At 49.3% G+C, this 17,293-nt stretch overlaps 1 protein-coding gene across 2 annotated transcripts in view; it reads right to left on the bottom strand.

The window, feature by feature from the left end:
* The window catches only part of mapkap1 (MAPK associated protein 1), a 141,047-nt gene that overhangs the window by 19,793 nt on the left and 103,961 nt on the right, over window positions 1–17,293 (bottom strand). For both annotated transcript variants that reach the window (XM_036976695.2, XM_090233642.1), the window contains one exon: window positions 17,011–17,148. In XM_036976695.2, the coding sequence (XP_036832590.1) occupies window positions 17,011–17,148 (138 nt within the window). The remainder of the gene's footprint in view (window positions 1–17,010; window positions 17,149–17,293) is intronic.

The raw sequence follows: 17,293 nt of genomic DNA, 5'->3' as shown, positions 1-17,293 counted from the left end.
CCAACAGGACTATTTACATTGACCCCCCCCCCCCTCCCCACCCACTTGTGTTTACACTGCTGCTACTCGCTGTTTATTATCCATGCATAGTCACTTCACCCCTACCTACATGTACAAATTACCTCAACTAACCTGTACCCCCGCACACTGACTCGGTACCGGTACCCCCTGTATATAGCCTCCACACTGACTCGGTACCGGTACCCCCTGTATATAGCCTCCACACTGACTCGGTACCGGTACCCCCTGTATATAGCCTCCACACTGACTCGGTACCGGTACCCCCTGTATATAGCCTCCACATTGACTCTGTACCGTAACACCCTGTATATAGTCTCCACACTGACTCGGTACCGGTACCCCCTGTATATAGCCTCCACATTGACTCTGTACCGTAATACCCTGTATATAGCCTCCACATTGACTCTGTACCGTAACACCCTGTATATAGTCTCCACACTGACTCGGTACCGGTACCCCCTGTATATAGCCTCCACACTGACTCTGTACCGGTACCCCCTGTATATAGCCTCCACATTGACTCTGTACCGGTACCCCCTGTATATAGCCTCCACATTGACTCTGTACCGGTACCCCCTGTATATAGCCTCCACATTGACTATGTACCGGTACCCCCTGTATATAGCCTCCACATTGACTCTGTACCGGTACCCCCTGTATATAGTATCCACATTGACTCTGTACCGTAACACCCTGTATATAGCCTCCACATTGACTCTGTACCTGTACCCCCTGTATATAGCCTCCACATTGACTCTGTACCGGTACACCCTGTATATAGCCTCCACATTGACTCTGTACCGGTACCCCCTGTATATAGTCTCCACATTGACTCTGTACCGTAACACCCTGTATATAGCCTCCACATTGACTCTGTACCGTAACACCCTGTATATAGCCTCCACATTGACTCTGTACCGGTACCCCCTGTATATAGCCTCCACATTGACTCTGTACCGGTACCCCCTGTATATAGCCTCCACACTGACTCGGTACCGGTACCCCCTGTATATAGCCTCCACACTGACTCTGTACCGGTACCCCCAGTATATAGCCTCCACATTGACTCTGTACCGTAACACCCTGTATATAGCCTCCACACTGACTCGGTACCGGTACCCCCTGTATATAGCCTCCACATTGACTCTGTACCGTAACACCCTGTATATAGCCTCCACACTGACTCTGTACCGTAACACCCTGTATATAGCCTCCACATTGACTCTGTACCGTAACACCCTGTATATAGCCTCCACATTGACTCTGTACCGTAACACCCTGTATATAGCCTCCACACTGACTCTGTACCGGTACCCCCTGTATATAGCCTCCACACTGACTCGGTACCGGTACCCCCTGTATATAGCCTCCACATTGACTCTGTACCGTAACACCCTGTATATAGCCTCCACACTGACTCTGTACCGGTACCCCCTGTATATAGCCTCCACATTGACTCTGTACCGTAACACCCTGTATATAGCCTCCACATTGACTCTGTACCGTAACACCCTGTATATAGCCTCCACATTGACTCTGTACCGGTACCCCCTGTATATAGCCTCCACATTGACTCTGTACCGTAAATCCCTGTATATAGCCTCCACATTGACTCTGTACCGGTACCCCCTGTATATAGCCTCCACATTGACTCTGTACCGTAATACCCTGTATATAGCCTCCACATTGACTCTGTACCGTAACACCCTGTATATAGCCTCCACATTGACTCTGTACCGTAACACCCTGTATATAGCCTCCACATTGACTCTGTACCGTAACACCCTGTATATAGCCTCCACATTGACTCTGTACCGTAACAACCTGTATATAGCCTCCACATTGACTCTGTACCGTAACACCCTGTATATAGCCTCCACACTGACTCTGTACCGTAACACCCTGTATATAGCCTCCACATTGACTCTGTACCGTAACAACCTGTATATAGCCTCCACATTGACTCTGTACCGGTACCCCCTGTATATAGCCTCCACATTGACTCTGTACCGGTACCCCCTGTATATAGCCTCCACACTGACTCTGTACAGTAACACCCTGTATATAGCCTCCACATTGACTCGGTACCGGTACCCCCTGTATATAGCCTCCACACTGACTCTGTACCGGTACCCCCTGTATATAGCCTCCACATTGACTCGGTACCGGTACCCCCTGTATATAGCCTCCACATTGACTCTGTACCAGTACCCCCTGTATATAGCCTCCACACTGACTCAGTACCGGTACCCCCTGTATATAGCCTCCACATTGACTCTGTACCGGTACCCCCTGTATATAGCCTCCACACTGACTCGGTACCGGTACCCCCTGTATATAGCCTCCACATTGACTCTGTACCGGTACCCCCTGTATATAGCCTCCACACTGACTCAGTACCGGTACCCCCCCCCTGTATATAGCCTCCACATTGACTCTGTACCGGTACCCCCTGTATATAGCCTCCACACTGGCTCAGTACCGGTACCCCCCCCCTGTATATAGCCTTCACATTGACTCTGTACCGGTACCCCCTGTATATAGCCTCCACATTGACTCTGTACCGGTACCCCCTGTATATAGCCTCCACACTGACTCAGTACCGGTACCCCCCCCCCCCTGTATATAGCCTCCACACTGACTCAGTACCGGTACCCCCCCCCTGTATATAGCCTCCACATTGACTCTGTACCGGTACCCCCTGTATATAGCCTCCACACTGACTCAGTACCGGTACCCCCCCCCTGTATATAGCCTCCACATTGACTCTGTACCGTAACACCCTGTATATAGCCTCCACATTGACTCTGTACCGGTACCCCCTGTATATAGCCTCCACATTGACTCTGTACCGGTACCCCCTGTATATAGCCTCCACACTGACTCTGTACCGTAACACCCTGTATATAGCCTCCACACTGACTCTGTACCGTAACACCCTGTATATAGCCTCCACACTGACTCTGTACCGTAACACCCTGTATATAGCCTCCACACTGACTCTGTACCGTAACACCCTGTATATAGCCTCCACATTGACTCTGTACCGGTACCCCCTGTATATAGCCTCCACACTGACTCGGTACCGGTACCCCCTGTATATAGCCTCCACACTGACTCTGTACCGGTACCCCCTGTATATAGCCTCCACATTGACTCTGTACCGGTACCCCCTGTATATAGTCTCCACACTGACTCGGTACCGTAACCCCCTGTATATAGCCTCCACATTGACTCTGTACCGGTACCCCCTGTATATAGTCTCCACATTGACTCTGTACCGGTACCCCCTGTATATAGTCTCCACACTGACTCTGTACCGGTACCCCCTGTATATAGCCTCCACATTGACTCTGTACCGGTACCCCCTGTATATAGCCTCCACACTGACTCTGTACCGGTACCCCCTGTATATAGCCTCCACATTGACTCTGTACCGTAACACCCTGTATATAGCCTCCACATTGACTCTGTACCGTAACACCCTGTATATAGCCTCCACATTGACTCTGTACCGTAACACCCTGTATATAGCCTCCACACTGACTCTGTACCGGTACCCCCTGTATATAGCCTCCACACTGACTCGGTACCGGTACCCCCTGTATATAGCCTCCACATTGACTCTGTACCGTAACACCCTGTATATAGCCTCCACACTGACTCTGTACCGGTACCCCCTGTATATAGCCTCCACATTGACTCTGTACCGTAACACCCTGTATATAGCCTCCACATTGACTCTGTACCGTAACACCCTGTATATAGCCTCCACATTGACTCTGTACCGGTACCCCCTGTATATAGCCTCCACATTGACTCTGTACCGTAAATCCCTGTATATAGCCTCCACATTGACTCTGTACCGGTACCCCCTGTATATAGCCTCCACATTGACTCTGTACCGTAATACCCTGTATATAGCCTCCACATTGACTCTGTACCGTAACACCCTGTATATAGCCTCCACATTGACTCTGTACCGTAACACCCTGTATATAGCCTCCACATTGACTCTGTACCGTAACACCCTGTATATAGCCTCCACATTGACTCTGTACCGTAACAACCTGTATATAGCCTCCACATTGACTCTGTACCGTAACACCCTGTATATAGCCTCCACACTGACTCTGTACCGTAACACCCTGTATATAGCCTCCACATTGACTCTGTACCGTAACAACCTGTATATAGCCTCCACATTGACTCTGTACCGGTACCCCCTGTATATAGCCTCCACATTGACTCGGTACCGGTACCCCCTGTATATAGCCTCCACACTGACTCGGTACCGGTACCCCCTGTATATAGCCTCCACACTGACTCTGTACCGGTACCCCCAGTATATAGCCTCCACATTGACTCTGTACCGTAACACCCTGTATATAGCCTCCACACTGACTCTGTACAGTAACACCCTGTATATAGCCTCCACATTGACTCGGTACCGGTACCCCCTGTATATAGCCTCCACACTGACTCTGTACCGGTACCCCCTGTATATAGCCTCCACATTGACTCGGTACCGGTACCCCCTGTATATAGCCTCCACATTGACTCTGTACCAGTACCCCCTGTATATAGCCTCCACACTGACTCAGTACCGGTACCCCCTGTATATAGCCTCCACATTGACTCTGTACCGGTACCCCCTGTATATAGCCTCCACACTGACTCGGTACCGGTACCCCCTGTATATAGCCTCCACATTGACTCTGTACCGGTACCCCCTGTATATAGCCTCCACACTGACTCAGTACCGGTACCCCCCCCCTGTATATAGCCTCCACATTGACTCTGTACCGGTACCCCCTGTATATAGCCTCCACACTGACTCAGTACCGGTACCCCCCCCCTGTATATAGCCTCCACATTGACTCTGTACCGGTACCCCCTGTATATAGCCTCCACATTGACTCTGTACCGGTACCCCCTGTATATAGCCTCCACACTGACTCAGTACCGGTACCCCCCCCCTGTATATAGCCTCCACACTGACTCAGTACCGGTACCCCCCCCCCTGTATATAGCCTCCACATTGACTCTGTACCGGTACCCCCTGTATATAGCCTCCACACTGACTCAGTACCGGTACCCCCCCCCCCCTGTATATAGCCTCCACATTGACTCTGTACCGTAACACCCTGTATATAGCCTCCACATTGACTCTGTACCGGTACCCCCTGTATATAGCCTCCACATTGACTCTGTACCGGTACCCCCTGTATATAGCCTCCACACTGACTCTGTACCGTAACACCCTGTATATAGCCTCCACACTGACTCTGTACCGTAACACCCTGTATATAGCCTCCACACTGACTCTGTACCGTAACACCCTGTATATAGCCTCCACACTGACTCTGTACCGTAACACCCTGTATATAGCCTCCACATTGACTCTGTACCGGTACCCCCTGTATATAGCCTCCACACTGACTCGGTACCGGTACCCCCTGTATATAGCCTCCACACTGACTCTGTACCGGTACCCCCTGTATATAGCCTCCACATTGACTCTGTACCGGTACCCCCTGTATATAGTCTCCACACTGACTCGGTACCGTAACCCCCTGTATATAGCCTCCACATTGACTCTGTACCGGTACCCCCTGTATATAGTCTCCACATTGACTCTGTACCGGTACCCCCTGTATATAGTCTCCACACTGACTCTGTACCGGTACCCCCTGTATATAGCCTCCACATTGACTCTGTACCGGTACCCCCTGTATATAGCCTCCACACTGACTCTGTACCGGTACCCCCTGTATATAGCCTCCACATTGACTCTGTACCGGTACCCCCTGTATATAGTCTCCACACTGACTCGGTACCGTAACCCCCTGTATATAGCCTCCACATTGACTCTGTACCGGTACCCCCTGTATATAGTCTCCACATTGACTCTGTACCGGTACCCCCTGTATATAGTCTCCACACTGACTCTGTACCGGTACCCCCTGTATATAGCCTCCACATTGACTCTGTACCGGTACCCCCTGTATATAGTCTCCACACTGACTCTGTACCGGTACCCCCTGTATATAGCCTCCACATTGACTCTGTACCGGTACCCCCTGTATATAGCCTCCACATTGACTCTGTACCGGTACCCCCTGTATATAGTCTCCACACTGACTCGGTACCGTAACCCCCTGTATATAGCCTCCACATTGACTCTGTACCGGTACCCCCTGTATATAGTCTCCACATTGACTCTGTACCGGTACCCCCTGTATATAGTCTCCACACTGACTCTGTACCGGTACCCCCTGTATATAGCCTCCACATTGACTCTGTACCGGTACCCCCTGTATATAGTCTCCACACTGACTCTGTACCGGTACCCCCTGTATTTAGCCTCCACACTGACTCTGTACCGGTACCCCCTGTATATAGCCTCCACATTGACTATGTACCGTAACACCCTGTATATAGCCTCCACATTGACTCTGTACCGTAACACCCTGTATATAGTCTCCACATTCACTCTGTACCGGTACCCCCTGTATATAGTCTCCACACTGACTCTGTACCGGTACCCCCTGTATATAGCCTCCACACTGACTCTGTACCGGTACCCCCTGTATATAGCCTCCACATTGACTATGTACCGTAACACCCTGTATATAGCCTCCACATTGACTATGTACCGTAACACCCTGTATATAGCCTCCACATTGACTCTGTACCGTAACACCCTGTATATAGTCTCCACATTGACTCTGTACCGGTACCCCCTGTATATAGCCTCCACACTGACTCTGTACCAGTACCATCTGTATATAACCTCCACATTGACTCTGTACCGTAACACCCTGTATATAGCCTCCACATTGACTCTGTACCGGTACCCCCTGTATATAGCCTCCACATTGACTCGGTACCGTAACCCCTGTATATAGCCTCCACACTGACTCTGTACCAGTACCCCCTGTATATAGCCTCCACACTGACTCTGTACCAGTACCCCCTGTATATAGTCTCCACATTGACTATGTACCGGTACCCCCTGTATATAGCCTCCACATTGACTCTGTACCGGTACCCCCTGTATATAGCCTCCACACTGACTCTGTACCGTAACACCCTGTATATAGCCTCCACATTGACTCTGTACCGGTACCCCCTGTATATAGCCTCCACATTGACTCTGTACCGGTACCCCCTGTATATAGCCTCCACATTGACTCGGTACCGGTACCCCCTGTATATAGCCTCCACACTGACTCTGTACCGGTACCCCCTGTATATAGCCTCCACATTGACTCTGTACCGGTACCCCCTGTATATAGCCTCCATATTGACTCTGTACCGGTACTCCCTGTATATAGCCTCCATATTGACTCTGTACCGTAACACCCTGTATATAGCCTCCACATTGACTCGGTACCGGTACCCCCTGTATATAGCCTCCACATTGACTCGGTACCGGTACCCCCTGTATATAGCCTCCACACTGACTCTGTACCGGTACCCCCTGTATATAGCCTCCACATTGACTCTGTACCGGTACCCCCTGTATATAGCCTCCATATTGACTCTGTACCGGTACTCCCTGTATATAGCCTCCATATTGACTCTGTACCGTAACACCCTGTATATAGCCTCCACATTGACTCTGTACCGGTACCCCCTGTATATAGCCTCCATATTGACTCTGTACCGGTACCCCCTGTATATAGCCTCCACATTGACTCTGTACCGGTACCCCCTGTATATAGCCTCCATATTGACTCTGTACCGGTACCCCCTGTATATAGCCTCCACATTGACTCTGTACCGGTACCCCCTTTATATAGCCTCCATATTGACTCTGTACCGGTACCCCCTGTATATAGCCTCCATATTGACTCTGTACCGGTACCCCCTGTATATAGCCTCCATATTGACTCTGTACCGGTACCCCCTGTATATAGCCTCCACATTGACTCTGTACCGGTACCCCCTGTATATAGCCTCCATATTGACTCTGTACCGGTACCCCCTGTATATAGCCTCCACATTGACTCTGTACCGGTACACCCTGTATATAGCCTCCACATTGACTCTGTACCGGTACCCCCTGTATATAGCCTCCACACTGACTCTGTACCGGTACCCCCTGTATATAGCCTCCACATTGACTCTGTACCGTAACACCCTGTATATAGCCTCCACACTGACTCTGTACTGGTACCCCCTGTATATAGCCTCCACATTGACTCTGTACCGGTACCCCCTGTATATAGCCTCCACATTGACTCTGTACCGGTACCCCCTGTATATAGCCTTCACATTGACTCTGTACCGGTACCCCCTGTATATAGCCTCCACATTGACTCTGTACCGGTACCCCCTGTATATAGCCTCCACACTGACTCTGTACCGGTACCCCCTGTATATAGCCTCCACACTGACTCGGTACCGGTACCCCCTGTATATAGCCTCCACACTGACTCGGTACCGGTACCCCCTGTATATAGCCTCCACACTGACTCGGTACCGGTACCCCCTGTATATAGCCTCCACACTGACTCGGTACCGGTACCCCCTGTATATAGCCTCCACATTGACTCTGTACCGTAATACCCTGTATATAGCCTCCACATTGACTCTGTACCGTAACACCCTGTATATATCCTCCACACCTACTCAGTACCGGTACCCCCTGTATATAGCCTCCACACTGACTCGGTACCGGTACCCCCTGTATATAGCCTCCACACTGACTCGGTACCGGTACCCCCTGTATATAGCCTCCACATTGACTCTGTACCGTAATACCCTGTATATAGCCTCCACATTGACTCTGTACCGTAACACCCTGTATATATCCTCCACACCTACTCAGTACCGGTACCCCCTGTATATAGCCTCCACACTGACTCGGTACCGGTACCCCCTGTATAGAGCCTCCACACCTACTCAGTACCGGTACCCCCTGTATATAGCCTCCACATTGACTCTGTACCGGTACCCCCTGTATATAGCCTCCACATTGACTCTGTACCGTAACACCCTGTATATATCCTCCACACCTACTCAGTACCGGTACCCCCTGTATATAGCCTCCACATTGACTCGGTACCGGTACCCCCTGTATATAGCCTCCACATTGACTCTGTACCGTAACACCCTGTATATAGCCTCCACATTGACTCTGTACCGTAACACCCTGTATATAGCCTCCACACTGACTCTGTACCGGTACCCCCTGTATATAGCCTCCACACTGACTCTGTACTGGTACCCCCTGTATATAGCCTCCACATTGACTCTGTACCAGTACCCCCTGTATATAGCCTCCACATTGACTCTGTACCGTAATACCCTGTATATAGCCTCCACACTGACTCTGTACCGGTACCCCCCTGTATATAGCCTCCACATTGACTCTGTACCGGTACCCCCTGTATATAGCCTCCACATTAACTCTGTACTGGTACCCCCTGTATATAGTCTCCACATTGACTCTGTACCGTAATACCCTGTATATATCCTCCACACTGACTCTGTACTGGTACCCCCCTGTATATAGCCTCCACATTGACTCTGTACCGGTACCCCCTGTATATAGCCTCCACATTAACTCTGTACTGGTACACCCTGTATATAGCCTCCACATTGACTCTGTACTGGTACCCCCTGTATATAGTCTCCACATTGACTCTGTACCGTAATACCCTGTATATAGTCTCCACATAGACTCTGTACCGTAACACCCTGTATATAGCCTCCACACTGACTCTGTACCAGTACCCCCTGTATATAGCCTCCTTAATGTTAATTTATTGTGTTATTTTTTTATAACTGTTTCTTGAACTGTTGGTTATGGATTTGTACTGTAAGTTAGCATTTCACGATAAGGTCTTACACCTGAATTCGCCGCATGTGACAAAGTTTGATTTGATTTTCATTTGATGACCCTATCAATCGCATTGCCTTACAAAACAGGCACGGGTTGGCACCATGAAGCAAACATGTCAAGAATATGACCACACAACCAAATTAGTGGATTACATAACGAAAATCTGTAACAGAGGCAATGAAAGAGACACTGTGACAACTACAGTTCTAACTTCCACTCAGTGTCGATAAGCAGCATTCCCCCCCCATCCCTTCCCCCCCTCCTCCTTCCCACTCATCCCCCTTTCACTCCTGCATTAGCCGGCCTTCATTAATCTTCGTGCAGTCTTCTTTACCTAGTCATGTAGAACCGCTCGATAGAGAGAGAGAGAGAGAGAGAGAGACAGAGAGAGAGAGAGAGAGAGAGAGAGAGAGAGAGAGAGAGAGAGAGACAGACAGATAGACAGACAGACAGAGAGACAGAGAGAGAGAGAGAGAGAGAGAGAGAGAGAGAGAGAGAGACAAAGAGAGGGAGAGAGAGAGAGAGAGAGAGGAGAGAGAGAGACAAAGAGAGGGAGAGAGAGAGAGAGACAGACAGATAGACAGACAGACAGAGAGACAGAGAGAGAGAGAGAGAGAGACAGAGAGGGAGAGAGAGGGACAGAGAGAGACAGAGAGAGGGAGAGAGAGGGACAGAGAGAGACAGAGCTGCGCCCCTGTGCCAATTACCAGGTCAACGGCGTGTTGAGCCCCAGCGACGCAGAGGAATGAGCTCTCTTAGAGGGAGATGTGGGTTAGCCGGGGGAGATGTGGGTTAGCCGGGGGAGATGTGGGTTAGCCGGGGGAGATGTGGGTTAGCCGGGGCCAATATTGATGGACACGGGTGCGAGAAGAGAAGAGGTAAGCAGGGGACGTGGGGGGGAAGAGGGTTGGGGGGTACAGGATTAGGTCCTTAGGGGAGAGATGGATGCTGTGTGAGGAAAATGGTGGAATAGGTAGTAGAATGAGTTGCATGATATACAGTGGGGGGAAAAAAGTATTTAGTCAGCCACCAATTGTGCAAGTTCTCCCACTTAAAAAGATGAGAGAGGCCTGTAATTTTCAGCATAGGTACACTTCAACTATGACAGACAAAATGAGAAAAAAAATGTAGGATTTTTAATGAATTTATTTGCAAATTATGGTGGAAAATAAGTATTTGGTTCACCGACAAACAAGCAAGATTTCTGCCTCTCACAGACCTGTAACTTCTTCTTTAAGAGGCTCCTCTGTCCTCCACTCGTTACCTGTATTAATGGCACCTGTTTGAACTTGTTAGCAGTATAAAAGACACCTGTCCACAACCTCAAACAGTCACACTCCAAACTCCACTATGGCCAAGACCAAAGAGCTGTCAAAGGACACCAGAAACAAAATTGTAGACCTGTACCAGGCTGGGAAGACTGAATCTGCAATAGGTAAGCAGCTTGGTTTGAAGAAATCAACTGTGGGAGTAATTATTAGGAAATGGAAGACATACAAGAACACTGATAATCTCCCTCGATCTGGGGCTCCATGCAAGATCTCACCCCGTGGGGTCAAAATGATCACAAGAGCGGTGAGCAAAAATACAAGAACCACACGGGGGGACCTAGTGAATGACCTGCAGAGAGCTGGGACCAAAGTAACAAAGCCTACCATCAGCAAGGGCATTGAAGATGAAACGTCGCTGGGTCTTTCAGCATGACAATGATCCCAAACACACCGCCGGGGCAACGAAGGAGTGGCTTTGTAAGAAGCCTTTCAAGGTCCTGGAGTGGCCTAGCCAGTCTCCAGATCTCAACCCCATAGAAAATCGTTGGAGGGAGTTGAAAGTCTGTGTTGCCCAGCAACAGCCCCAAAACACCACTGCTCTAGAGGAGATCTGCATGGAGGAATGGGCCAAAATACCAGCAACAGTGTGTGAAAACCTTGTGAAGATTTACAGAAAACGTTTGACCTCTGTCATTGCCAACAAAGGGTATATAACAAAATATTGAGATAAACTTTTGTTATTGACCAAATACTTATTTTCCACCATAATTTGCAAATAAATTCATAAAAAATCCTACAATGTGATTTTCGGGATTTTTTTTCTAACTTTGTCTGTCATAGTTGAAGTGTACTACCTATGACGAAAATTACAGGCCTCTCATTTTTTTAAGTGGGAGAACTTGCACAATTGGTGGCTGACTAAATACTTTTTTGCCCCACTGTAGTTGAATGTACAATGATATTTTTTGTCCTCTGTATTTTCCTAATTTTCATAAATGTAATCTTCAGTTGCTCGTACTATATCATGCTACGTACTACAGCGGTAGTATTATACTGCCCCACAGGATCGAATCCCACCTGACACTTACCTTCTTATTCCAATCTCTGTACACCGTTCTCTCTATCGTCTAACCTGCCCCGCTCTCTCCACCCTCTAACCTGAGAGACGACACACCATAATACAGAGAGACGACACACCACAATACAGGGAGACGACACACCACAATACAGAGAGACGACACACCACAATACAGAGAGACGACACACCACAATACAGAGAGACGACACACCACAATACAGAGAGACGACACACCACAATACAGAGAGACGACACACCACAATACAGAGAGACGACACACCACAATACAGAGAGACGACACACCACAATACAGAGAGACGACACACCACAATACAGAGAGACGACACACCACAATACAGAGAGACGACACACCACAATACAGAGAGACGACACACCACAATACAGAGACGACGCACCGTAATACAGAGACGACGCACCGCAATACAGAGACGACGCACCGTAATACAGACGACGCACCGTAATACAGAGACGACGCACCGTAATACAGAGACGACGCACCACAATACAGAGAGACGACACACCACAATACAGAGAGACGACACACCATAATACAGAGAGACGATGACACACCATAATACAGAGAGACGATGACACACCATAATACAGAGAGACGACACACCATAATACAGAGAGACGACACACCATAATACAGACGATACACCATAATACAGACGACGCACCATAATACAAAGAGACGACACACCATAATACAGAGAGATGACACACCATAATACAGAAAGACGAGACACCATAATACAGAGAGACGACACACCATAATACAGAGAGATGACGCACCACAATACAGAGACGACAACGCACCATAATACAGAGAGACGACACACCATAACATAGAGACAACATACCATAATATAGAGAGACGACACACCATAACGCACTATAATACAGAGACGACAACGCACTATAATACAGAGAGATGACAAACCATAATACAGAGAGACGACACACCATAATACAGAGAGACAACACACTATAATACAGAGAGACAACACACCCTAATACAGAGAGACGACACACCATAATACAGATGACACACCATAATACAGAGAGACGACACACCATAACGCACAATAATACAGAGACGACAACGCACCATAATACAGAGAGATGACACACCATAATACAGAGAGACGACAAAGCAGTGTGAATAGAGGGGGGAGAGATAGAGACTGGGTATATTGGTAAAGCAGTGTGAATAGAGGGGGGAGAGATAGAGACTGGGTATATTGGTAAAGCAGTGTGAATATAGGGGGGAGAGATAGAGACTGGGTATATTGGTAAAGCAGTGTGAATAGAGGGAGGAGAGATAGAGACTGGGTATATTGGTAAAGCAGTGTGAATAGAGGGAGGAGAGATAGAGACTGGGTGTTGGTAAAGCAGTGTGAATAGAGGGGGGAGAGATAGAGACTGGGTGTTGGTAAAACAGTGTGAATAGAGGGGGAGAGATAGAGACTGGGTGTTGGTAAAGCAGTGTGAATAGAGGGGGGAGAGATGGAGACTGGGTGTTGGTAAAGCAGTGTGAATAGAGGGGGGAGAGATAGAGACTGGGTGTTGGTAAAGCAGTGTGAATAGAGGGGGGAGAGATAGAGACTGGGTGTTGGTAAAGCAGTGTGAATAGAGGGGGGAGAGATAGAGACTGGGTGTTGGTAAAGCAGTGTGAATAGAGGGGGGAGAGATAGAGACTGGGTGTTGGTAAAGCAGTGTGAATAGAGGGGGGAGAGATAGAGACTGGGTGTTGGTAAAACAGTGTGAATAGAGGGGGGAGAGATAGACACTGGGTGTTGGTAAAGCAGTGTGAATAGAGGGGGGAGAGATGGAGACTGGGTGTTGGTAAAGCAGTGTGAATAGAGGGGGGAGAGATAGAGACTGGGTGTTGGTAAAGCAGTGTGAATAGAGGGGGGAGAGATAGAGACTGGGTGTTGGTAAAGCAGTGTGAATAGAGGGGGGAGAGATAGAGACTGGGTGTTGGTAAAACAGTGTGAATAGAGGGGGAGAGATAGAGACTGGGTGTTGGTAAAGCAGTGTGAATAGAGGGGGGAGAGATAGAGACTGGGTGTTGGTAAAGCAGTGTGAATAGAGGGGGGAGAGATAGAGACTGGGTGTTGGTAAAGCAGTGTGAATAGAGGGGGGAGAGATAGAGACTGGGTGTTGGTAAAGCAGTGTGAATAGAGGGGGGAGAGATAGAGACTGGGTGTTGGTAAAGCAGTGTGAATAGAGGGGGGAGAGATAGAGACTGGGTGTTGGTAAAGCAGTGTGAATAGAGAGGGCAGAGATAGAGACTGGGTGTTGGTAAAGCAGTGTGAATAGAGGGGGCAGAGATAGAGACTGGGTGTTGGTAAAGCAGTGAGAATAGAGGGGGCAGAGATAGACTGGGTGTTGGTAAAGCAGTGAGAATAGAGGGACGAGAGATAGAGACTGGGTGTTGGTAAAGCAGTGAGAATAGAGGGGGCAGAGATAGAGACTGGGTGTTGGTAAAGCAGTGTGAATAGAGGGGGGAGAGATAGAGACTGGGTGTTGGTAAAGCAGTGTGAATAGAGGGGGGAGAGATAGAGACTGGGTGTTGGTAAAGCAGTGTGAATAGAGAGGGCAGAGATAGAGACTGGGTGTTGGTAAAGCAGTGTGAATAGAGAGGGCAGAGATAGAGACTGGGTGTTGGTAAAGCAGTGTGAATAGAGGGGGGAGAGATAGAGACTGGGTGTTGGTAAAGCAGTGTGAATAGAGAGGGGAGAGATAGAGACTGGGTGTTGGTAAAGCAGTGTGAATAGAGGGGGGAGAGATAGAGACTGGGTGTTGGTAAAGCAGTGTGAATAGAGAGGGGAGAGATAGAGACTGGGTGTTGGTAAAGCAGTGTGAATAGAGAGGGGAGAGATAGAGACTGGGTGTTGGTAAAGCAGTGTGAATAGAGAGGGGAGAGATAGAGACTGGGTGTTGGTAAAGCAGTGTGAATAGAGAGGGGAGAGATAGAGACTGGGTACAGCGGACGGTGATTGAAGCAGGCTCTACAGAGGACGGTGATTGAAGCAGGCTCTACATAGGACGGTGATTGAAGCAGGCTCTACAGAGGACGGTGATTGAAGCTGGCTCTACAGAGGACGGTGATTGAAGCTGGCTCTACAGCAGATGGTGATTGAAGCTGGCTCTACAGCAGATGGTGATTGAAGCAGGCTCTACAGAGGACGGTGATTGAAGCTGGCTCTACAGAGGACGGTGATTGAAGCTGGCTCTACAGCGGACGGTGATTGAAGCAGGCTCTACAGCGGACGGTGATTGAAGCAGGCTCTACAGCAGACGGTGATTGAAGCAGGCTCTACAGAGGACGGTGATTGAAGCAGGCTCTACAGCGGACGGTGATTGAAGCAGGCTCTACAGCGGACGGTGATTGAAGCAGGCTCTACAGAGGACGGTGATTGAAGCAGGCTCTACAGAGGACGGTGATTGAAGCAGGCTCTACAGAGGACGGTGATTGAAGCTGGCTCTACAGAGGACGGTGATTAAAGCAGGCTCAACAGCGGACGTTGATTGAAGCAGGCTCTACAGCGGACGGTGATTGAAGCAGGCTCTACAGAGGACGGTGATTGAAGCTGGCTCTACAGAGGACGGTGATTGAAGCAGGCTCTACAGAGGACGGTGATTGAAGCAGGCTCTACAGCGGACGGTGATTGAAGCAGGCTCTACAGAGGACGGTGATTGAAGCAGGCTCTACAGAGGACGGTGATTGAAGCAGGCTCTACAGCAGACGTGATTGAAGCAGGCTCTACAGAGGACGGTGATTGAAGCAGGCTCTACAGAGGACGGTGATTGAAGCAGGCTCTACAGCGGACGGTGATTGAAGCTGGCTCTACAGCAGACGGTGATTGAAGCAGGCTCTACAGAGGACGGTGATTGAAGCAGGCTCTACAGCGGACGGTGATTGAAGCTGGCTCTACAGCAGACGGTGATTGAAGCAGGCTCTACAGAGGACGGTGATTGAAGCAGGCTCTACAGCAGACGGTGATTGAAGCAGGCTCTACAGAGGACGGTGATTGAAGCTGGCTCTACAGCGGACGGTGATTGAAGCAGGCTCTACAGCGGACGGTGATTGAAGCAGGCTCTACAGCAGACGGTGATTGAAGCTGGCTCTACAGAGGACGGTGATTGAAGCAGGCTCTACAGCGGACGGTGATTGAAGCAGGCTCTACAGAGGACGGTGATTGAAGCTAGGGCGGCGGAGGCTCGGGGAGAAAAGAGAGGAGGTCTTCGACTACAGGATTTTATTACAGATGGCAGGAGATGATGGTGGGTTAACAAAGAGACGCTAACACACACACACACACACAGCTATGTTCTTTCAGCCTGGTGGACGTGTGGGAGGGGGGGGGGGGGGCGTTGTAGAAATGCTAGGCAGCTTCAACGATTACAATCTGTATTTGATGTCAGTTCAAATAAGACATCTGCTTAGTCGCAAAGTACAATCTGAAGAGAGATCACTGAATCCAGTACCCCTATTGACTTGTAATATAGGCTATTTTCACTGACTGCTAGTACATGCAATTTCAGCTGAATCGTCTGGTGTTTTACAGTCACTTATGGAAGGTCTCAGCACTGCTGAGTCAAACCAGAAGAATATACAGTCAAAGATGACTTAATGAATATGATCCCGAGAAAGATGAGTGCTTTCAGTATGAGGGTGATGTGTGTTCACCAGTCAGTGACCTTGTGTGTTACCACACACACACACACACACACACACAAACAGTGGTACTCACTGGGGCTCCTCTCCTCCACAAGGTCACAGGCACAGAGGTGGTCTGAATCGATGGAGATAGGTTTCTGTCGGATCCAGAACTTGGTGCTGGTCTTCTGGTTGGTGACGGGGTCGATCTCCACCTTCTCCCCCGAGATGCCTGCATGAGGGACAGGGAGTGAGAAAGGAGGGGAAATAGTGGAGGGGGGGGGGGGGGGGGGGGAATAGAGAGAGAGAGAGATGGCAGAGGTGAAATCATAATACTCCACACTGAATGTTCTCTCCATCCTCCATTTTGTTGTGGG

The sequence above is a fragment of the Oncorhynchus mykiss genome, chromosome 5, assembly GCF_057628025.1.
Source record: "Oncorhynchus mykiss isolate SJ-2025 chromosome 5, ASM5762802v1, whole genome shotgun sequence".
NCBI classification, from domain to species: domain Eukaryota; kingdom Metazoa; phylum Chordata; class Actinopteri; order Salmoniformes; family Salmonidae; genus Oncorhynchus; species Oncorhynchus mykiss.
Note: the sequence above shows the minus strand (reverse complement) of the source record. Positions and strands in the feature narration are given on the sequence as shown.